This window comes from Rhipicephalus sanguineus, chromosome 4 (genome assembly GCF_013339695.2).
Source record: "Rhipicephalus sanguineus isolate Rsan-2018 chromosome 4, BIME_Rsan_1.4, whole genome shotgun sequence".
Lineage (NCBI taxonomy): Eukaryota > Metazoa > Arthropoda > Arachnida > Ixodida > Ixodidae > Rhipicephalus > Rhipicephalus sanguineus.
This window is the reverse complement of record NC_051179.1, coordinates 58551301-58575298: the sequence shown is the minus strand read 5'-3', so window position 1 is coordinate 58575298 and position 23998 is coordinate 58551301. Positions and strand designations below refer to the sequence as shown.

The 23998-nt window shown below is 44.1% G+C and overlaps 2 protein-coding genes across 3 annotated transcripts in view; both read left to right on the top strand.

Annotated features, from left to right (window-relative positions):
• The window catches only part of LOC119390050 (nitric oxide synthase-like protein), a 369982-nt gene extending 364740 nt beyond the window's left edge, over nucleotides 1-5242 (top strand). The window contains exon 26 of the mRNA XM_037657575.2: nucleotides 388-5242. Within this exon, the coding sequence (XP_037513503.1) occupies nucleotides 388-492 (105 nt within the window). The 3' untranslated portion in view covers nucleotides 493-5242. The remainder of the gene's footprint in view (nucleotides 1-387) is intronic.
• A 12257-nt stretch (nucleotides 5243-17499) lies between these two features.
• Nucleotides 17500-23998, top strand: part of LOC119390051 (SEC14 domain and spectrin repeat-containing protein 1-B) — a 30344-nt gene continuing 23845 nt past the window's right edge. For both annotated transcript variants that reach the window (XR_007415762.1, XM_037657576.2), the window contains exons 1-8: nucleotides 17500-17735; nucleotides 18111-18194; nucleotides 18521-18580; nucleotides 19926-20034; nucleotides 20388-20475; nucleotides 22266-22361; nucleotides 22982-23095; nucleotides 23684-23843. Coding sequence is in view for 1 of the 2 variants with exons in the window: in XM_037657576.2 (XP_037513504.1) it covers nucleotides 17669-17735; nucleotides 18111-18194; nucleotides 18521-18580; nucleotides 19926-20034; nucleotides 20388-20475; nucleotides 22266-22361; nucleotides 22982-23095; nucleotides 23684-23843 (778 nt within the window). In the remaining variant the exon portion in view is untranslated. The remainder of the gene's footprint in view (nucleotides 17736-18110; nucleotides 18195-18520; nucleotides 18581-19925; nucleotides 20035-20387; nucleotides 20476-22265; nucleotides 22362-22981; nucleotides 23096-23683; nucleotides 23844-23998) is intronic.

Below are 23998 nucleotides of genomic sequence, written 5' to 3'. Positions count from 1 at the left end.
CAAGCGACGTCTGTAATGAAGTCATCATGTGGCGGCACGTTATGTGACGTCACTATGACGTCATGATGACGTACCAAACTTTGGCGATCTGTGACGTCGTGATGACGTTATAGGGTGACGATGGTCACATGATGATAATTTTTTGCATCACTAGTGTTGACGCTGATGGTCACTTTTCGTGTTTGATGAGGCATCTAAGGCTTTCGCCTTAATAACGAAGGAACTTGCATGCGACGTATACTGATAACGTTACCGTGACATCACAAACGTCGCGTCTCACCATGCTGGTACCCCAACATGGCGGTTTCAGTGACGTCAGTGCCAGCCATCCGTAGTCACGCGCAGTGCACGCTGATACGGTGTGTGGTGGGTCTCTGTGCGGCGCAGGAGGAGAACCGCATTCACGAGGACATCTTCGGCGTCACCCTGCGCACTGAGGAAGCAACGAGAAAAAGTCGGGAGGACGCCAAGCGGAGGAGCACCCACAAGTGACACCCGTTGGCCGGCCTGCCCGACTCCTTTGGCTCGCTCACTTTCTCCAGGCTCAGGGCCATCCTCACCAACTGCACTGCGCCGGGACACGCGAAATGACGACACCTGTCACCGCCACCGCGGGGGCGGGACTTATAGTGTGCGCAACCTCTTCTTCTTCCTCCTCGCACCTCCTCCTCCTCTCTTCCGCCTTTTCCTCGTGTTACGCTAAGCGTTCTGATCGTCCCGATGGTGCAACTTTGTCCTGTAGACGATTAACCTTTTGTTGTGTCAATCGAGAACACGTAATCCTCAACTGTCACCCGCCGCGGTGGTCTAGTGGGTGCTTGAATGCTGACCCGAAGGTCGCGGGATCGAATCCCGACCTTGGCGGCCGCTTTTCGATGTAGGCGAAATGCTAGAGGCCCGTGTACTTATATTTAGGTGCACGTTAAAGATTCCCAGATGGTAGAAATTTCCGGAGACCTCCACTACGGCGTCTCTCATAATCATATCGTGGTTTTGGGACGTAAAACCCCTACGATTATTGAATTTTACTTTTCTAATGTGTCTTCATTCAACGCATGTTCACAAAAGATACCGCCGACGGCTTCGAGGCTCGATGTTATTCGTTGTACTGACAGTGACACGGCAAAAGTATATATAACACCTGTAGATCTGGTAAACAAACTTAACTATTCATACTCGTTATTATGACCGCAGAAGGCCCATTCGACTCCTAAGTTTTAGCAAAGGAAAGGACACTCGATCGAATGTCAAGGCAACGAAAAATTTGCGTGAGCCTGTTATCAATGACAAAAGAAGAGACACCTGTCCTATCTCTTTTCAGTTATAGGACTTATTTCGGGTGTTATGTGTTTGTCTGCAGGATTCGATTGCACCGTCTGAGCTGCCGTATTCGGGTTAGTGTGATTGTGTAACATGTTCCAAATCATCCTATAACCCGCGACCCGCTCAAGAACACCTGGAGCACACTGTGAGCATGCGCACATCACTATATACCATGTCATGTGTTGAACACGTGCTATTACGCACGCGGAGAGACGTGCTTAATAGCGTGTGTACGTGTGTATGTCGTGTGTAATACACTGTCACGTTCTGCCCACGTATGTACTTAATACGCAGAAGGAAACCCAGGGCGCATGGAACCACAGGGTTACGTTCGCACGGTGCATATGTATGTACGAGCTGTTATCGTTACCTCAAGAAGGTGAAAAGCTTGTTTAGCGACATGATTATCAGCGATCCAATCTTTCAAACCCGCTGTCTTTGGGGTGAGCGCTGTGTCATACACATAACTAAGACGGCGAGGTTTGAACCTCGTTTTTTGTCTGTGCGGGGTCCCACTTGTCTGGACTGAAATTTCCAAGTCTTGATTCGCACGCCGAGTCGGACTCAAGTTTGTGTGCCGCCACACAAGGCTGCCCTTGGATAAGTGAAGTTTTCTTATCTTCTTCGGTAGATATGTGTACGTGGTCGCTGACCCGAAGCGGGGAAAGTGGCCGCCGTCGTGGAAAAAGCGACATTTCAGTACTGGAATGCACTGAGTTGTCTGTTCTGGATAGCATGTCGAACAAATATGATAGTGGTCACTCCACTCCATCTCAGCTGCAAATAGCGCACAACATAATCGACTTGCTCAGATGTCAGTGTCAACTTGCATGTGAATGAGCATCTGCATGCTACTGGACTTGATTGTCGTAGCAGAACGCGTTTATTCCTGAACGGGATAGCCATTTTGAGTTGATTCATGACGTCATTTAAGCTAACTTCCTAGAAATAAAATCTCGTAGGTCAACTTATACCCAAAGGTTCACAAACCCACCAGTATAAAGCTGGTCAAATAAAATTTCGTAGGTCAACTAACACACAAGGTTCACAAACGCTCCAGTCTAAAGCTGGCTTTCGTGTACTTTTAACTCTATGGGCAACGTACGGTATGCGTGAATGAAGGCATCAAAAGGCTGCGCATGAATAGTATTTTCTGCCAAACTTAACGGTCGCATGGAGAGAAGATCTAAAGCGATGGCTCGCAGCTTCATCACTTCGTCATGCGAAGTGACTTCGTCCATCTGTCCATCATCACTTCGTCACGCGTGACTCGTTTTGCCAAGGCGGGTTCAGCACGGCAACCATTGCGTTGACCGCTGTTGTGCCAATAGACGCTATAAGAACACTCGCGATTTGTGCACGTTAACAAACCAATGTGTACCAACTAATGTTTTACCATGCCTGGCAAGGTGTATCAGCGCCTGTCTAAATAAACACAGCTATCTTATTTTTAAGCATTCTAATATTCGGCCGTTGTGAGAGGAATTCTAAGGAGATGTCATGTGGTGCCGAGTTGACTATTATTTTTTAAAAGGTCTTCTTAATCTTTGAATACTTAGACTGACGCAAGCGACAGTTATCGTGTCCCTGAAACGTTACACACTGGACTGTATAGGCCAGAGCTTTAACAGCATTCAAGACCTAATAGACAGAGCTGCTTGCATGTACGTAAATGTGATATACAGTGCTTAGAAGCAGCTACAAAAAGCCTGTCATAACTATCGCGTGTACAACATGCTCAAAAATGTGCTTGTCTGTAGGTCAGATATTGCAATCATGCCCAATGCACCGAATGCTGTAGGCTTATGAATGAACACTATTTTTTTTTTCTTTTGTCGCAAGCCACAGACCACGCCTTGTCTGCACGTCGCATACGAGCGCAGTGTGTTCACTCACGGCCTTGGCCTCGGTATCTTCTCGCTTGCGCAGAGCCTCACTTCCCAGTCGCTTATCTAGAAGGGCCACTTCGCACGTCACAGATAGTCCGTAAGACATTGATCTGTCAACAACAGGCGTCGGTAATGGCCCTGGCGAGAGGAAACGTTTTATCTGTGCTTCAATGAAAGCCCGAGTACTGACGTCATAACTACGTCACACGTAGTCGTTCGTCATTTCTGAAGGAACATTGGCACTGAGGCTGTCCGAAGTCGCTTAGTAAAAGGAAGTCACTCCGTTAACAATTGCTCAAGGTCGTATTCGGCACGCCTAATAGTTTGGCGATGGGACTATATAAGCAGTCTTTAGGTCATTGTAAGGCGATTCAAGCGTTTTGGAAACCACAGCGCGCAGGCCCAAGGTTCAGCCTACAGGGTACGAGTTTCGGCCAATTCTGTCAGCTACGTGCATTCGCTTAGAAGACCATATGGGCCCCCCTTTAATTCGTGATAACGTGACGGTTACCACTTTACACAAGTGAAAGCGGGAGAACTCCACGCTAAGTTTGACCTTACAAGGACGATTGCACCAGAAGGTCCAGAACGTTCGGCGGGCACATCCAAGAGGTGACCTTGTTACAGCAACAGAATCATTTTTTTGGTGAATCCTGAAAGTTAGGCGAAGCTTTCAATCGGAACACAGACGGAGGAAGATACGCGACGGTATACGCCATGAATTCATGTAGAATTCGCTGTGACAGCGGTACTTTAACAGGAATTCTAAGCGTCACAGCTTACAAAAGCCAATAGGTACCCGAAATGGCGGTTGAACATCGGGGGTTCGTATCAAATTAAGCATGCGCGAGTACGAGGGGTGGTCCGACGCTTATTTTCCATTGTTTCGGCCTTAACGTGTGTATTTTCGCCTGGTCCACGGGCTCTAAAACCCTTAACGAAAACGAGTTAGAGCGTCAGAACACTGGAACAGTCTTAATTGCTTTTCCTGTTCCCGAATTCGCCCATCAGCGTTTACTGACGTCACGACATTGCTGTCCCAACGTCGACGTTAAGATCCGCCGAAGAACACTGAAAGCAAGCGTTTACAAGCTTCAACGCCCCGCGGACACCAGTCACGCAGACGGGCCCCGGATAATACGCCCAGAATTCTCTCGCAGAGCCAGTCCACAGTGGATAATCGCCTGGACGTATCTAGGCCGGCCTCTTTTTCTTTTCTCTTCATAGCCGTTACAGCTTGTTCAGTCAGTCTCAACCCGTACGCTCCCAGCCGCACCGTCAGAGATGCAAAGGCTAACAACGGATGCAAACAAGAGCACAAAACAAAACACGAGGCGCTTGGAGGGGTGTGAGGCAGCACGAACTACAATGCCTGTCGTGCTTAGACGAACGCCGCGTCACGCGCAGTACGCGCCGCGGCCTTGGGATCCGGGCCCTAATTGTGACGCCCCGAGACAATTCAGGCGCGACGCACGCTTCTTTATCGTGCAACTCTTCTGCGCACGCCCTTCTACATATATATACACAAACCAGTGACCGCGTACCCACCGTATATACACGGAGAAGTCTGCCGCGCTAATACGCACTGTATCGCGCACGAGTGATCCCGTCTTTTTTCTACGTGTACCAGTGCCTGTCCCTATCCGTGTATCCACCTTCCCGCGTACATAAAGTACGTACTTCTTCAAGCCCATGCCGCCGCCCACCTTCTGCATGTGCTTTGCGCCCGTGAGCCTCAGTGCACGTTGTTAACTGTCTCCGCGCGCGCTAGCTAGTGTCGTGCTTTCTGCAATCCAATCCCACAGCGCTATAACCCTTGTATAAACGTCGCTTGTATAAAGTTTTTGTTCTTTTTCATCCTTTATCATCCTGTATATCCCGCCCGCTTGCAAAGCGGCAGTCTCCCGTTTTAACGAGCCGCGTTCGTTTCGCAACGTTATGAGAGGAGCTTTGCTGTGTGTCTGTGAAACGTTTTGCCCCGGGAGCTGAAGTGAGAGAGAAAGAGGGAGAGAGAGCGAAATATATATAGAGAGAGGGTGTGTTTGTTGTGAGTTTTCTTGTGCTCCATTCAGAGGTGCAGCATTTTACAGAGCATTTATGTGTACAAAAGAGTTTGTCGCTCGATGTCTCTCACCAAGGATACACATAAGACCCCCTCCTCAACTGCTGTTCTCGCTTAAACCCCACATTTCAGCCCAAGCTTAAATGTTTCTTCAAGATAACGTTCGCGCCTTCTCGCCTCTGATAAGGGAGGCCCTGCGGAAGGAAAACGCTGACGTCACTGCTTTTGTGTAGAGAGTCTCTCTTGGCGGGAATAAAGCAGGTCTGCGTACATGCGTCACCTCCGGCATAACTTGGCTTAGGACAGATAACGTCAAAAGACTCTTATATGCGGGTTTAACCGTCGCGCCTGGAGTAATAACTTACTAAGAGCCTTGTGTAAACGTGGTCAGGTCATGAATAATCAGAATGGGTTATCGTTGATAGTCAGGCGTTTATTGTTGCTATAGTTCGCGCATCTCACGATGCGAAAATTCTTATCGTCCTAAGAACCGTAGTTGAGTGAAATATAAATGAAGGATTCTAGCTAAAAGTGGCTTTCAGTGTCGAAAAAAAAAAGTCTTGAATACAAGGGATAGAACATCTACACTTAAAAGCGGTGACGTATGTGATTCATCAAAGAGGTGTACTACGGGTGAGAGTATATATTTTGACCGTATCTTGGGCTTGTACGATTGCGGTTGTATGCGGAAAAAGAGAGAGAGAGAGAGATGGGGGAGATCACAGATTCTAACGCGCAAGTGAGCGTTCCAGCATTTTTTCATATTATTCTGTGTGCGACTACCAACATGTATCTATGTCAGAACGTGCTATCATGACCATGTCGAGGTTCCCCCCCAGTCATGTGTTTTCTTGCGAGCATTTTCTTTTCTTCCAAAACTTTATAGTGTTTTGTGGCTGCTGCCCATTATATATATATGCCGCTGTTACGCTATATATTACTGTCTTTGCCAGCCACTTGTAGCATCGCCTGTGCGCTGTGTTGTTCAGGCATTATATGTACATAGCTAAACTATATATAACTGAGGTTGCTGAGCTCCGCAACTTTGCCAGCATCGTGCAAGGCGTATATATATATATATATATATATATATATATATATATATATATATATATATATATATATATATATATATATATATATATATATATATATATATATATATATATATATATATATATATATATATATATACGTGTATAACGCTTGAAGTACATTCAAGCTATTAACGTGACCGCGTACACTCCCAAGAACTGTTAAAAAGTGCTGCCAATTCCCAAATTGCCTCGTTCTGCATTACACCGATAGCTCACGCACTCCATTTGCAGGAGTGTTTGCGTGACTCCTTAGGTGGAGTACGTTAAGTCTCGGTAATACGATTGAACACGAGACGAGTTGTTAATCTCAGAAAAAAAAAAACAGTTGCCGGCACTCTCAATTCTTAAGTGTAGCGCAACTAACTACCCGACCTTTCCTTAAGCACAATGTTCACCTCCTCGTAACTTCGAGGCTTTTCTGGCTCAAAGACATTCTTTCCTCTGCATCTTCCGATGCGTCAATGCTGCCAAATAGTCAGCTTCTTTCATCCATTCTGTTTTCATTTTTCTTGAGGCGTACGATAGCTTGCTAGCCTGAAAGGTTTTTCATTTTCCTTCCTCCTTTCGGGTGATCCTGTTGCTTTTACATATTTCCGTTTTCGCGTTGTTCAGGTGGTTATTGATAACTATTGTTTGAATCGTTGGAGGGTTCGATGCGAACGTTTGGAAAGTTTAAACGCTGGCTTCCTTAGTCCGACTATAAAGAAGATTAAAAAATTGGCCGTGTATCTGCGTGCTCCGCTGCAAATGCTGTCTAAAGACGATATAGGAGGCGCTGTGTGAGATATGAACGCTATCTGGCATTACATCGGGAAACATGAGCTTGTGCAGAGGGTTTGCTTCCTCCGTGGCAGAGGGCGTTCGTCCGCGCATAGCATGGCATTTTCAGCGCAGCTTAAGAAACTAGGGTATTTAGAATTACGTATCTATGTATTTTCTATTAAAGGAACACACCGCCTAATACTTACCTAGTGATGTTGCGCCTCAGATATGCGTAATATTTATTTTTGATCAACAACGTTCACAAGTATGAACAGCCGTACCAGTTCAAGATGGGTGGGCGGTAAGCAAATGGTTCAACTTTGGCCGGGTGGCTGAATCGGGTGACAGACAGACAAACAGAAAGATAGACAGACAGACAGACAGACAGACAGACAGACAGACAGACCAAAATTTCTGCCTTTAAGTTCTCCAAGAAAGACTATCGTCTTCAAAACGCAGCCGAAGCTACAGAGTCAGAGCTCCTGCGCACGTATTGCTGATCCATTTAGTTGGGAAGAGTTTTACAACGTTTACGGTTTCTCGAAACGAATACTGAATCAACTTGAATCCCGTGGTTTCGCATTTGCCTCAAAACGGAAGAGTAAACCAGAAAAATACGGCAACTTTAACTTTGGATGGCGTATTTAGCCTTATTTTTCTGTAGCAGATGACATGTTTATAATGTCTTCACTCCAACTTAGAAAAAAAAAAATATGGATGAGAATGTGTAATTACTTTCAGGATAGTTTTTATGTGTGCTTACTTTGCCTCCTCAGCTTTCCCTTCACTACGACAGAAAGTTATGCTTGAATTCATCGCTAACGATCATGCTATTTAGTGCCATTTTCTCTAGCAGTTTTCTGTTTTCTTTTTTGTTTCTTTGTTTGTTTGTTTATCTGACTTTCGACCTCGGTAGCTTCCGTTGTTTGTTTTGTTCGCGCTACTGTAGCATGTCGCGTATTTAGCCCACAGGAACACTAGTTGCTTCAAAACAGTAGAGTTCATGACGTCAGAGAGCAAAAATCAAGATCAAATGCGCGGACTGAAATTAGTTTCCGCGTCTTCCAGCTCAAGTGACTGTGTTTATATAGAGCATTACATTATTCTCGACAGCTGCGGTTTTGAAGAATAGGTAACAGAACTTACTGAATGTTCACTACGGCAGTATATTGTTTCCTAAGACCCAGGTAGAAATCACGTACTCATTATTCCCTTGGCATGTAATTTTTTTCATCTGATCTTTAAGTGAAGGACGTCTGTTTAGATATAGGGAGAGAGCGGTAGTAATCTGCCGATAATTTTTTAAGATGAGATGGAAGACTATGGTGATATTGGCAATCTTGCTTCCGTGACGTTAATGTAATCATTCCTTCGAGACTTGTACTGCGCTCACAGCAAGACCATATTCTCTCTTATGTTTTTTTTTTTTTTTTAATGTTTTTAACACAAGACGTCAGAACACACTCGTTTATATTTTTTGGTTGCAGGCGTACAATATCCTATTGTACCTATGCATGACTTATGAAAATGTCATCACACTCAAACATTCTTAACTTTTTTTACTGAAATTAATTCTGTTCTAAAATGCAAATGAAGTGCCCCCTTATGCTGAAAAGGGACGCATAGATAAGAATAAAAGATTGTCATGTTAAGCGGTACTTCAAGGGTTCATCTTATCTTCTTTCTATAAGTTGTCATGAATTACTTAAGATCCATCTATAAATTCGGAAACTCCTTAAAATGTTTTTAGCCTGAGAGTGAGCTCGAAAGTATATTGGGGCGTATTACTTCCAGAAGGAACTGACTGCGATATCTTTCGAAGCGTTAACAAAAATTTCCCTGTAAGTTATGTTAGCGGCATTTCTTCATAATTTTCTTTCTTATTATGCACCAAGTAGGCTGTAGTTTAATGAAGAATGCCTAGCTTTCCGGGTAACTAGAGTAAATTTAAGTGCCTTTCTCTACTTGACCTAGAATAATTAGTGAGCTGTTAAAGCCATACCGAAAGCATTTACGGAGGCAGCTTGTTGTGCAGATTTGTTACATAGTCTACGTTGCTGTTGCTAGCTTTATAGACACGAAAGAAAAAGTTTGATCCTGACAAGTCATGGAGCGTTATATGGTAATCTTGTTGCATTTTTAAACTTTTGTTTGGGTGCCACAGCTTGAAATTTTTATGTGGTGTTAAATGGACGGTGATATTTCCAGGTTATTGAAAGCAGATGGCCAGCCATGTACCCAAATAAATTTGGTTGCTTTGCTTTCTTCTGTGCTTATGCGGTACAATTTGTCACTCAAATAACATTTGTCTGGGCTTGCATTTGAACATTTTAAGCTTCCCAATGTCTCCTAGACAGAAAAACGCATGATCGACCAGTCTTCGTGCCTCAACACAAACCGCGCGTCGCAATTATCAAAAAAGATTAATATATATTAATGAAGGCGTTTGCCTGCAATACATCAACACTGCAATGGACTGCAGTGGTGTTATCGAAGGTTGTTAATTGTCTAGCAGGAATAATATTTAGATTTTATCGCATAAATTTTCTTTATTATCTCCTTCTTACACTTCGGTGCTCATTTTCTTTACGTAATCACACAATGCCGGCTTTTGCACTCACGCACATCCGGGAGCGAAAGCCAGCATTCGCGTGAGGTCAGCCACGCCATATCGTTGTTCTGTTCGCGTCTTAACGTGCGTAGCTTTTTACAATGCTGGCTGCACAACGATATCGCGACCTCGATGGCCTCACTACCTATAGCTCATATAGTCACAGTTGTTTTCATGCTGCCACATTGTTTCTTTATATCGGGTGTACCTTTCCGAATTTAGGTGCCTCGTGATTTCCTTGTTAAAATTAAGAACACTAAAGTTTTACGTGTTATAATTAATTTTGTTGTTGTTGTTGTTGTTCGCAGGAAAAAGTGTCAGCTTTTTATTCTTATGGGTTTTTTCTTTCATTTCGTTCTACCTATATGGCCCAATATCCGCTTCGACAGAATGAATGCAAAATAGTAGAAGGATCTTCAATGATTTATTTTACGTTCATGATAGGTTCCCAGAGACATCTATTTCTTTTCGCTTGAGCTAAATGTCTCGGCCACAATGATTAAATACAACAAACTGTGATCTCTGGAAAGCTACGAAGATTTTTGACTGTTTACCCGTTTTATATACCGAGATTATCAAAAGAAAAATGTTGAAGCAGCCGTCAAACGCACACTGAACGCATGAACTTCCCCACGTTCAGCTGTTTCAATTTTTTTTCTTCGTTGCATTTCCTTGTCGCTTCGTAGTTGTGCAGTTAGATCCAAGTTTCCTGGCATTGATATGTGTTTGATGAAAGCTGACGCCTCTTTCTTTATACCAATATCCATAAAAAAATACACGACGCGCGAATTTTATGCCTGTTCGGACGCCAGTATGGTGTTGTCTCAATGTCACGCTTTTATCTCCGCTTCTCATTTGCAAAGCGCCTTGTGTTTAGAAAACAATCTTTTCAACCTTCATCGCTAGATTCGTTATTCTGTATTGCGTATAATTAACTTGCCGATATTCGAAGTTATAAGAATAACAGCAGTTTCCTGTCAATGAACGTCCACCTTAGTGATTCGGATTGATGAATGCAATTGTGCGAGGCTCGTGTTTTGCTTGACTTCCTTTCTACGCCTTTCAGGTAGCGGCTAAACGACGCTTCTTCTTCTTCTTCTTCTTCTTCTGCTCTGCGTATTTATTATTCCATCGCTTATTCGCATTTGCGTGCTTGCAGGGACACCAAAGGCAAATTGTAGGGGTGAATATAGACTGGTAAACTACTTTACTGTAACCTTTTTGCAACTTGCTCGGAAGAAATTGGTGGTTGACTGCTGGTGATGAAGGTGGCATCCTTAACATGGCGGCCATGACGCGCATCTTCTTGGCTCCTTCCTTCGCTTCTGGCACGTGCCGCCGGCAAAAGCAAAGCCTTCGAGACCGGGTTTTCTTTAATGAGTTGTAGCCGTTGCAGGGGCTTGAATTTGGACACCACCCATATGTCTATAGGATCGCATTGTCCAGTAGCTCCTCTCGGGCCATTTCTTATGGAAGGAGGGAGAGGAGTTTTAGTTGCGCAAAGTCCAATTCTGCTCTACTAACAAGAACTATTTTGAAATGTTCGAAAATGTCGCTTCGCGATATCTCGCGCTGATCTCGTAGACATCACATGGTGAACTGCCTTCGAGAAGGGAGCCGACAAGATGAGGTCGGGGGTCTCGGATGCAATTCTACGGAGAAAACCGTGTCGGTAATCAATTTTCGAACCCTTGAAACTCCTCCAGTTCTGCCTGTAAAATGTGCGTTAATGGTTGCGAAGCTTAGTGGTACGTGGTTTAATCTTTGCTGTAGACCTGGCAGCACACGGAAGCGTCGCTTCACGGACACGTGAAATCGACTTGTTTTGGCCACATATGTTCTGAATTAATGATCGGACCACAGTAATTTCTCAGGCATAAGCCGCGACATCAGGAGGCTACAGTGAAGGCACTATTATGCACGCAAAGCGCCACCCCGAACTTCCATGCTCATTCGAAAACGTGGCTGTTTACGCAGAATATATGTAGCTAATGTAATACGACTATAATGGATAGATGCGACTTCGTATTTCGTTGCATACCCTCTTGTGACAATGTCGCGACGGACGAGTGAGATTGGTTGTTGGGGTAAGGCGAATTATTGGAATATGCGGGCACGACCCATTTTATTGTCATCCAAATGAATGCGCTACTATAAGACCCAACTGTGAAGTCATGCGCTGAAATAGCGACTTCTATACGAATAAGCTCCTTTTTTTCTTTTTTCTTTTTGTCGATCAATAAAGTTGTTTGGAATGGCGCCTTGAACACGTGCATAGCTACGTTTCCTGTGGCATTGAGTGATCGCGGCTTATCCCACAAACATACAACCTGCCGTTATATGGCACAGTTGAATAAAAAATATATATTACCTAAGTTTAGAACGATAAACGTGTTGTTTCTTCATTTTTGGGAAGGCTATGTTTACAGCGCTTTCGTGCAAAATATGGTCACTATTGCTGAAGCAGATGGAAACCGTACTGCGCTTTTCTCTTTCTTTTGAGTTTTCACCCTACCGTGGCACATGAGAGGACATGGCGACATCGCGAACTTATGGACTCTTTAGCGCAGATTAAAAAAAAAGGTATCTGAAATCTGTCAATCTTAGTGTGTGCGTGCTTTCACATTCATGGAGGGCTACTTTTGAAAGCAAAAAAATAAATAAATAAATAAATAATGGGACGAACAATATATACTTGTTCACTAAAAAGCGCTTCAAAATGCCTGCTGCACTATGTCGAAGGTTGTGATGTCACGAAGAGCTGGTGAGGGAATTCCAATGTGGCGTCGGTGTAACCACCTTTTAAGATTACGCACCCTGCTGCGCTGCATATAATCACGATGAGAGTGGTCTATTTCCGCTCTATAAGTGTACCAGTCTATAGCCTAACCCTGTGTTTTCCTTTGGCGTCCCTTTGATTGACGATGTTGCCAAGTGTGGGTGCATCGGTTTACCTCAGCCTGCGCAGGTGGTCGCTATTATATGTATATGCGAGACAAGTGTTTGTTGAGACGTTTGTTGGCCTTTTGAACCTTCTTCCCTGCCTGTACAGAGCCGCACGTGACAATGTTTCGGACCTTCCAAGATTTTATCTCGGTATATCTGTGGACAAACTGTATATCGATCAACCATCGCCTGTATCACTATCTCTGAGCTTTGGTTGTCTTTTTTTCTCTTGTTACGATACTTATGCGATAACCAAGTGTAAGAAATGTAGCTGCGGCTTCCTATACATATTACTACAAAAAAAAAAGAATTATACATACATCTATAAATACTATACATAATATACATAAATCTACACACGAATAAAATATCTTTCCTTCTGTATACCGATGGTGTTGAGTCATTTACTCTTGCTGGCGTTTAGCGCACGACTGTAGTCATCGTGTGCTTTCACTTGAGTAGCTGTGTGACGAACTGTGTTCTTCCCAGCTGGTCTATCTTCACGGAGTTTGAGTACACGCTGTATCACGGACAACTCGTTTCGCTCTTGCAAACATTGCACCACGAACAGCTAATGCAGCCACAAGCTGTGACAGTTCAAACACGGAAGTGGATGTTGTGGAGTCCCCGAAGACAGGCTCATCGAAGGGGGAAAAAAAACAAAGAGAGCGAAAAATAAATACCTGCAAACTTTATACAAATTAAGGGATCAATTCATGCTGGAACGTTGCACCTCGTGCGTGTGTGTGCGTGTGTGTGCGTGTGTGTGCGTGTGTGTGCGTGCGTGTGTTTGTGCGTGCGTGTGTGTGCCTGCGTGCGCGCGCGCGCGCGTGTGTGTGTGTGTGTGTGTGTTTGTGTGACACGTTATTAGTTGGGGCAGCACACCGTGCGACTCAGGCGAGGAATCGACAACACAAAGCGCTGCACTGAAGTTGAAGTATACGACCGATTTTATTGCACGCATGACTCGCCATTCAGTGCGCACAAGACTGCAATGTCAAGCAACCGCGTCTAAAATCGTCCTGCGTTTTCGCCCAGCACGGTCTAACTCAACCAAGTCATAGTGTTGGCAACATATGCTACTCACCCTATTCTATGGCGAGCTGAGGAAGCCATTCCAACTTGGACCTTACATGCATACATCATCTAATAGTTTCTTTTTTTAGTTTTTCTCTTTCTATTGAGTTGTATTTTCTTAGTGTCTCTGACAACCTCTTTTATGAACACTTTATTTTAGGGAGCAGAGTTCTGTGTCTGAAAAACTTCAGGCGCACTAAAATTGTGCTAATTATATAAAGTGTGTTCAATACCATATCGCACAGATCTGGTTTGGCGATATTCCGCGCCTGCGTACTGCCATCGAGGAGTTAGGGCGCGCTATCGAAGTCGTAATCGCATATTGCCACAGTCACCACACATATCTCGGTCAAGGATACGTCAGCCATCTTGATCAGTAGGGTCAGGGCTGTCAGTCCATCTCAAAGCGCCCTGCTCACAGATACACGCGTACAGGGCCCCCTGCTGAGGAGGGCGCCAGGCTTGGCCGCAGGAAGTGCAATGTTCGATTTCCCGCAGCATCCACAGTGTGCACAAGCAGACGCCAGGCAAAGCACCCGGTTTTTTATGGGGACATTGTTCGGTAGAGGTTCGTACAGTCCTCCTGTACTGATGTGCGAAAACTAAAACGGAAAAAGAAACACATATCTCTGCCGTTCTGATCATGCTTGGTGACCTGATGAGAACCGATATGTTCAATCCACTTACAGGCCACTGATTGAGAGCGGCCATTTTGTATTCGTTGCGGTTTGTTGGATGTCAAAAAAAAAAAGAAAGATCAGCTCGTCTGTTCACTTTTGAGAGTGCAAGTGAGCAGTGTAAAGAAAACTTCCGGGGCACTATCTCAAGAGAGAAAGACATGGCAACTGATACGACCACTGTTACTACAAGCGGCTGAGAGAGATATCATTCGTCGAATATCGCAGTTGCTACACGATAGAGCAGACATTCCTACCATGATAGATAAGAGCATTCGCTATGGTGAGTGCGGGAACGCGTCATCATTGCTCACTGCCTCTTCTCATCTTCTCCTTCACTTCGCACGCACGAAGGTTTTCTTTCTTTTTTTTACCGCCACTAACAACAATTATAATTAGCCTTAATATCACCGCCAAGGACCTCTCCCCATGGTTCAGCTGCCACAGTAGAAGACGATGGCTGAAGTAGAGGAGGGCAGAACTATCCGGGCTGTTTATTGTAAACAAGGTTGCCGGCCTGTGAAGTTTGAAACTCCATTAAATCAAGTGCATTTGTTCAATGTGTGTTTGACTTCGCTATAACTTTTTGTTCTGCAAGAAAATGGGAGAGGGGAGAAGATAGTAGTTCATGTCGCGACCACACTGCTCTCGTATTCGTTACACACGTGTACTTGAAGCGGCGTTGAGGATTGTTTAAGGGGATCGGTAAAGATGAGAGAGGTGGTGAAATAGACAAAGCTGGAAATGGTGACGTGGAAAAACTTTGAGATTAAGGTACATAGTTTTCTTCCTCGTGTTCCTTCGGCCCACAAAAGCGCGACTAATGTTAGCTGAGGCTCTATATACAGCTCTGAAAAAGATATATATCTTCAACATCTTATTGCAAGTCAGTTCTGCGGAATCCCGCAAGGTGATGGAAGGGTTAAGAAAGGAAAATTGACCACCACCCGTTGGTATATAGCGCGAAGCCACAAGGAAATCCCCGAACCAGAACGAATTTTTCGGCAACTAAGAAGCTTTCTTTCTGAGAAATTCACATGGATTTCCTTGTATCTTCGTGCTGCGAACAGGTGGTTGTCAATTTTCCTTTCTCCAACATCTTAGCGCCTCATACGTTCCCACCGGTATCTTAGCTTTTTGCACTGCCAAAAAAAGTATAATTAAGCATGACTAGGTAATAATTCAATAAAATAGGCGTGGTAGATAGCTCAGGAGAGAATATTACGTCGAGCAAAGCGTTCTACTTCGAGCCTCTTATAGTATAGTAGTCGAGGAAAGCTCACTTAACCCTTATAACGTTCCTTTCAGACGACGAGTTAAGTGTCCTTTTCATCCACCATTGCAGCAACTGGCACGTCAACGAAGGGACAGATGAAATGTCTGCGATGTACTGAATGTCTGAACACTGCTTGTGTACAGATAGGCAACCGCACAAAAGGAGCCTTGACAAATCCTTAAACGACAACTCCGGATGCGACTATTGTTCCCACATAAGCGTCAATTCAGGGTCAAAACAAGGAAGGCAAGAAAGGGGGTGGTGGGGGGGGGGGGGGGGAGTGCACCAATTCCCACCCTTAACTTGTCCATGGGGGCCGAAGACCGCATTTGCACTTACGTTTAGACATATATGGTATATTGCTGGAATGAACTGTGCGTAAATGATGAGGATGTAGATACGGTGACTGACCAAGTCAAGATGAAAAACACAGAGACGTTTCGGGACCCATACTGGTTCCTTGTTCACTGTAAACAAGGAACTCGTATGGGTCCCGAAACGTCTCTGTGTTTTTAACTGTGAACAAAACATGAACACTGTGAAACGTCTCTGTTTTTCACTGTTTTCAGTGACCGCATCTACATCATCATCATGGAACCTGACCAGACGAACTTTCGTCGAACTCTTGACTGCATAAATGATCTTCCAGATCTTGATCACGACAATGACTTATTTCCTTTGTGCAACGCCGCTTTAAAGCGCTCGGTGCATATAGTCGGGTACAACAGCGTAGCCAGTAATCCTTTTCGGGGGGGGGGGGGTTGAACCCCCCCTTCCCCCCCTGACTACGCCAGTGGTCGGGTGGACGTACAGTATATGTCCTCTGATATCATTATCATTACATTAGTATTGCTTCTTTATACGCCTCGTGGTGTGTGAACCATAATTGGGGTGAACAAAGAATCCAATGCGGGCGCCATTATTCCAAGTTCGAAGTGATGCTCACAATAAAGAGCCTCTTCATACGACAGCAACTCATGATCGTGACTGAGGAGTAGCTAGTGAAATAAATATCACTGGTTATTGAATACTTCTTCACAGTGGCGTAGCCAGGGCCCGGGGTGGCACACCGGGCCCGTGCCCCCGCCCCTCCTCTTCCCCCCCCCCCCCCCCCGTATTTTTTTTCTGCCATGGGATACATGGCACAGAATGACGCTCGACCACATTTGTCTGCCCGGCCCCCACTTCAGATCAAGGGGGTGCCCCCCCCCCCCTCCAAACACATTTCTGCCTACGCCCCTGCCTCTTCATCTTGAGTCATAGCTAAGCCAGATTACTCAGATTTCTCGATATAATAGAGATTAGATTTGTGTAAGTGCGTGTAACGTGCGCCCTACCCTAGTTGTTACATCTTGTTGCGGTGAAATGTTAAGCGATATTGCAACATTGAACCACAACAATTTCAACAAAGGGCAACCAGTTCAACAAACAGGTTTGAATCGACAGCATTGTCCGTCGCTCACAGTTGATGCATGACATGTAGTCTTAATGTAAGAGTATTTTATTTATCTCGTCTATAGAACACTATAATACCGCCGCTCCAAATAAATGCGAAATGCGAGAACGGCGTTTCGAAGCACAAAAACACGATTCAAAGTTGGCGCGCAACGAAGTCGGAAGGAAAACCGAAACTGCAGACCCATCATTCCTACCGCGGCGTGAGTGGCTTCGACATCACTCGTCTATGTTTTTATCTTTTATGTTGCTCTTTTTGTCAGTTCTTTCATTCTTTCTTCTCCTAGCGTCAGCTGGCCGCGCTGCGGTGGCCATGACGCCATGTGACCACAAGGCGTGACGCATTTTGCATGCAATGGGCGCCTCCGCTGGACCGGCGGGGTACCGTCAGCTACTGTCTAGAGCGTGCCCTGTCGTCGCGCTGCTGCTTGCGTTATTGATATGACCTTGCGGCCAGACAACGGCTTCGCCGGGGGGTACTTGACGAGAACGGATGCGTGACGAGCGCTTGGCTCAACACTTTTCTGCGGTGGCCGACGCGACGAGCGCAGCAGCAACAGGTGAGTGGCTGGCATTTGCTTCGCCCATCGCACACTCGGCGTGCACTATGCGACGGTGGGGCTTCAGTTTTTGCCGTTGCTGAACCGACTTGGCCCTACGAAAGAAACGCCTGGAGTAGTTATCAGTGGTTTAGTGCAGTAACGCCCCGATTAGGGTACTGTGGGATGTTCGGATCGTTCGCTTTGACATCCGAAACCAGTGCGAAAGGCGTGTGATCTTCGCTTTTCCCGGCATTTTAAAACGATCCGAGTAACCGACGCCCAGGGATGCCGCTTTTGAAATGTGCTACAGCAGGTTCTGTGGCAAGTGCGGAGAGAGTGCAGCTATTCGATCCTGAGCACGACCTGCATACCGGTTTTACTTTCTCCTTCCAGGTTTCATTAAAATGTCGAAAACATTGGAAAGAAAGCACTCCGAGCGGATCTGCAGAAACGGCGAAGTGAACAAGACGAGGTCTAGTAAGTCGTGTTGTTTTTGTCCTACCCTGCCTCAGATAAGCTTAACTATGTGCTGTTAAGATAGCTCCTTGCAATACTAAGCATGTAAACACGCTGTTTCATACTTGGCGTACATTGCCTGATTTAGCTGATTTATCGTCATTTACGCTGCACTTGATTAATTGGTTTTTCGTGTGGATATTTTGGTCTCCAATCGTGTTTTCGTTGGCGCTATTTTATTAGGAGGCATGACGCGGTCGCAAATGAAACTTCAACATGCTATTGTAAATTATCAAGAAACTTCAGTGTACCTTCGGCAATTTATAAATACCGCATTGCTTTCTCAGGAATGCCAGAAGCGGCGGATATCGTGGAAGTGCTGAAGAAACGATTAGCCTTCCTGTCGGGTATGTTTACATAAAATTTTTCTGTTTGGGTTGTTTATTACAGTAGCTAACGTGTGTTTACAGAACACACCACAAGGATTCCTAACGCATGCGTATTGTTTTTTACTAAGCATTTGTAGGGCTTTTGATCACATTAGCTGCTGTAGGTTGTCTCTACAAGGGCTAGATGCCTAGCTGCATGTTTTTAGAGCACTTGCCCAATGGAAAGCGTAAAAAGTTTTCAACTCTTCAGTAACCTATGCTCGGCACAAATGAGTTGCCTGAAATCAAAATCCAGATCGCCTTACAGTCACACACTGTACTGCAAAGAACATTCACTTATCTGATGTACATTAAAATTACTTTAAAAGATGGTAAAAGAAGTCTCTAATTATTGCCTGCACGCTTCAACAGGATGTTCAAAAGCTGTCAGCCTTGGGGTAACGGAATTGGTGTACGTGACCATGTTTTGCAGGCATTGCAACAGCCTTTAACTCGAGCTGTCTACCTCTATATGTAGCCGAGCAAAACATGTTTGCAGTGCAGTCGATAGTGTAGACCACAGCAGGAGCTCCTCTGAAGAACACTTGATCTCGGGTTACTTGAGTGATAAGGACAGCTAAGGACGCAGCTGTCTGGTGCATTGCCATCTTGAGCAAAAGGTGTTTGTGCAGGTGCAAAGCCAAGAGTTTACTGTGTAGCGAAATATAACTTATCTGACCAGTTTATCTTTGGTTAAAGCATTTGAAATAGTGGAAAAGTGAAACACAGGTTCATACAAGCAGCCGCCCTTTCACTGCTGAAGTTGTGAAAGTCACTTGTAAAGGGTGGTTAATAAACTTTTTTAAGTAACTTTTTTTTACATTGCATCAGCTGGTTTACTACTCCAAAAATTAGGTAAACACTCTTTGCGATCGTTGACAAAAGCTATAAATTTTTGCTATGTGTTAAACAGCGACAGAGGTCAGCTGTTTTGTCATTTTCAATTCCTTTAAAGGTGCCTGTAGTATGCACAGATGTTTGACAAAAAAGTTGCAGTGATGGAAACATCACATTTCCAGTCTTTGCTGTTTATACTGTTTTTGAAAGCAAATCACATTATTTTAAATGTTATGATTGCTTATCAGTAGGGTATACCTGCAGTGATCTTCTGCGCTGAGAGATGCATTTTCTGAGCCTATATACATAAATCTACTAAGAATGTTTTAGCCACGAAAATTGCATGTACTGCTGATAACACTGCACTAGACTTACTTATCTGTAACACATTTTGTTGCTTAATGCACTTATTTCACAGATGCGCTCCTAGATTTTCGTTATTTCATTGTAAGATACTGAACGTGCTTCCCGATGCTTTTGTACACAGGTGGGGTTGACAAAAACGGCTGCACGTTGCTATGTGTACCTGCACCATGTGATGACTTCATGTTACAAGACTTCAGGGAAACACTAGTCTACCTTAGAGGACTTATGGAGTAAGTCTTGTGCTTCCATTTCTTTTCTCTCATTCTTTTGATGATAAACGGTTGTACTAGGCAATTATAAACTGATGCCGCATTAATGAGCATCTCATACATAGGATGCAAAATTACTTAGGCAGTACCAATTTCTAAGTGGACTGCTCACTGTGGGCTCCCTAAGTAATCGGAGTTGTTTTCAAGCGTAGCTTTTTACTTACTCTGTCTCTGAGCCATTTCAAAGCATTTGCCTTTGTACTGTTTATAAACTTCTCTTTGGCATTGTTCAAAAAGGCAGCTAGTGTTTTTTATTTTGTAGTGGTGTCACTGCATCATTGTTTTACATGTCTTTTTTTGTTTCCGTTTATTAGTGAAGATGATGATGGGAAGGTGACTGTGGTGCTGCAAGGAGACAGCACTTGGGGCAAGAAACTTGAATGTGTCAAGGCAACACTACAGGTAATTGTTTCCTGCCATTGTTGGTTCTATTGATTGATCCTTTGGGCGCCGGGTTTTCACTTTAAGTGCCCCAGATTCACTTTCTGGTGGAGTGACACATTAGCAGTCTTTAAGTTCATATGTTATGAACAGGGCAGATACAGCTTCGCATTTCACAATTTTTAAAATCTGAAAATTCAAGCAAGGTTTGACTTATGCTAATAAATTGCATTAATTGAGGTAACTAATGATATGTCCTCGAAGGGCACTTCAGGTGCCTTTCAAGGACACATCATAATCAGTATTGTAGTCCCCTGAATTATAGTTCACAAGAGATTTCCAAGTTCTAGTGTCATTAAAAAAATTTGAAATATCAGCAACACTGACAGTCAATAAGCTTTGTCGTGCTGACTGTCATATACACACAAAACTAATCGTAATATTTAAGTTTAACTGTGGTAGCCACCAGTCGACAAATTGTCTTGGGCATTACTTGTGCATCGGTAGCCACACAACTGTACACAAGAATGGCATCCCCAAACTGTTTTGTATCTGGCAGTTATTTTGATGTAGACAATGCTGTTAAGTAATGGTCACACTGCTTGCATTTGTCTGCATGATTTTTGTGAAGGACTGGTAAATGACTGAGTAACATCTTGCTCATTGCATGATGACGGTGTTGTAGCAGTGGTGGCACCGCAGTTTCTGTCCACTATCGACAAATACGAATGAAGACAGGTGCTGACTTTCACCCGCTCTTAGAACACGATAGCGGTAAAGAGCCCACGTCGCAGAAATTCTGGTGTCTGCGTCAGTGGCATTGGTTGTGAGCAAAAAATCAGCGTTATCCATGAGTGAAAAATCGCGATGGATGCAAAGACTAAAAATCAAAGGCTTGTGCCAGAATCAAACCCAGACATTCTGTGTGGCACTCAGGTGTTCTACCACAGAGCCATGCCAGCGCTTGAAACTGCTTTGGAAAAAAACCCTGAGCAGGCGTCATGTATTGTGAGGAGCCGCATTAACACATGTAATATTACGTCATAAAAGCTTAGAATAGCACCAGGCATCACACCGTGTGGATTGCACAACGAGTGGGTGGTTTAAAGCTGCCAAACCATTACAAAGCTATGAGCTATAATTAATCATCATCTTCAACAAACTGTTCAGCCAGTAGGTTCGTGCATTGCCTTGCAGACGAATATTGGGTGCTTCGCTACTTCACAAAATGATGAAATATGGCATAGTGTTTCACTTTACAACTGCACTTGCAGCAGGCATTCTAGGAGAGCTTAAAACAGCCAATGTTACACTACAGACGTTCCTTTCTTTGTGGCACAGTTGAGGTTTTCACCAAGAAGAAAAGCGTGGCAAGCGAATGAGAAGACAATGTGAACGGGGCCCGATTACGCTATGGCATTCCACTCTTAAAAGCAAACCTTAAGTGTCCTCCAAGTAATTCCACATTCATTGCTGTGACGAGGCAGCCAAAGATTAAAATATGTATACATATAGGCCTTTTCAACAGTCAGAATAAGAGGCTATTTAAAATAAGTGATGCACTAATTGATGCCAACTGTGTTTGGCAGGAAAGGTAAGAGATTAGAGTCAGCCAGGAGGAACTGCCTGTGTAAATGCTTCGAAGTTTTTTGTGATAGCAATAGCTCCGAGAATTCCTGCTTAACGACTTGGCCTGCTGTGAACTGCTTACGTAGCCAAGATAACTGTGCTTGCTTTAAAATAGTATATCATGATTAATGGTCCAACTCGTTGACTGTTTTGTTGTTGCTTACGTTTTCTTTTCTTTGCAGGAAGTACTGGGGTCAAGGTTGAATGCCATCCTAGTCCACCACCCTCACAAGTCCTGGGACGCGCGGTCGTCTTTTAGAGAAAAGCATGCTTCATTGGTAGGAAGCCTGATAGTTTTCTGTTTATTTGGGCATCTGCGCTGAGCATGTTTAACAGTCCTTTCTTTAATAATCAGTGTACAGTATGTCCTAGCCTTTTAAGGTAGTGCTCACAGAGTACTCTAGAAATATCGGCCTCCTAATATGTGCAGCACTTACATACGACCTCAGATGACCTTAAGTGATGCTTTTAATCTCATGAGATTTTTTCGCGAGATCTTTTCGTGAGACTGGCATCTGTATCTGCAGGTAACAATGTTTCAGCCGCTGTACCGAGTATGCTGCATGAGCAAGTTTAATTACATTGCATTTCAAGGAATGCTGTCACTTGCGAACACATGCACTCGGATGCAGTCGCAAAAGTTGTGAAAGCGAAAGTATGCGTCCCCAAAAAGTCAGCACCTCAGAATATCATCTCAAGGTGGTTCTGCGTGTTGCATTGTAGGCATGATATGGCGGCCTATTTCTGAAAGGTCAAAAGCTTCCTTATTCCTTATTTTGTGGTTTTGTATTTGTATGTGCCAGTATCAGCGTAGAATCACTCAAGTTTCGTGCAAATTGGAGCTGTTTTGTGCCTATACTTCAGTTTCTGTGGCATGTCTGTCCTTGTCTTGTTACAGCTGAAGAATGTGACGCAGCCCAAGCTGTTCAAACTAGTCAGTCCTCTGCAGTTGACACCTGAATTTGGTGGTACCTTGCAGTACGATCATCTTGACTGGTTAAGCAGGCAATTAGTGAGTGATAATTTTTATGTTTGTTTACTGTGTTCACCTGTTTGTAAATCACGTCGCATTCATTTTGTCATGCTCTGTCATAACACTCTTCATCATATTAACCTAGTCATGAGCTCTTCCGTTTTCATCTTGTCATAATCTGTCATCGTAATCTTCCTTTTTATCTTGTCACGATCATTGTCATCTTCCTCCTGCCATCATTTTCATCTTTCAAATCTTGTCACAGTCTTTGTCCTCATCTGGTCATAATCTTCATCATGATAGTTTTGTCATACATTGTTTGTCACTTTTTATAATGTCAACATCTGTCATAATTTTTGTAATTCTAATCTTGTCAAAATCTTTGTCATTATAATCTTGTCATACCGTTTGTCATTTTTAGACTTTCATAACGTGTCATTACAAGAGTCATCAACATAATTTTTTGTCACATTGTCGCAATTTGGCATCATAATCTTCGTTATAGCTATGTGCCATTCCCCTGTAGCGATTGATAGAAAACGAGCGCTACTCAATACACTGCGCAAGGCACAGTTAGCATGCCGACCTGTTAGTCCACGAACAATGTTCTGGATGGCTATGCTGCAGGCTGTGGAGAAGTACGTGAAGGAGGTTCAGCTTCTGGTGAAGCACACTGATGGTGCACTGAGTGCCTGCCGCAGTCAGCAGAGTTCGGCCAGATCTCCTCGAATTCCCCTTGAAATTGGCCCTACCATGGTGGAGGTGATTGCCCGAACAATCCAAAGTGGTACGGATCTTTAATGTGGACATCAATTTGTAATGTATCTTCATAGAGTAACTTGCACACAAGTTTATTTACATTACGTGTCGTGCCATAGGTGCCTTAAAGCAACACCAAGGAGAAAAACAATTTCGCTTGTATGAGATAAGTACTCCTCCACA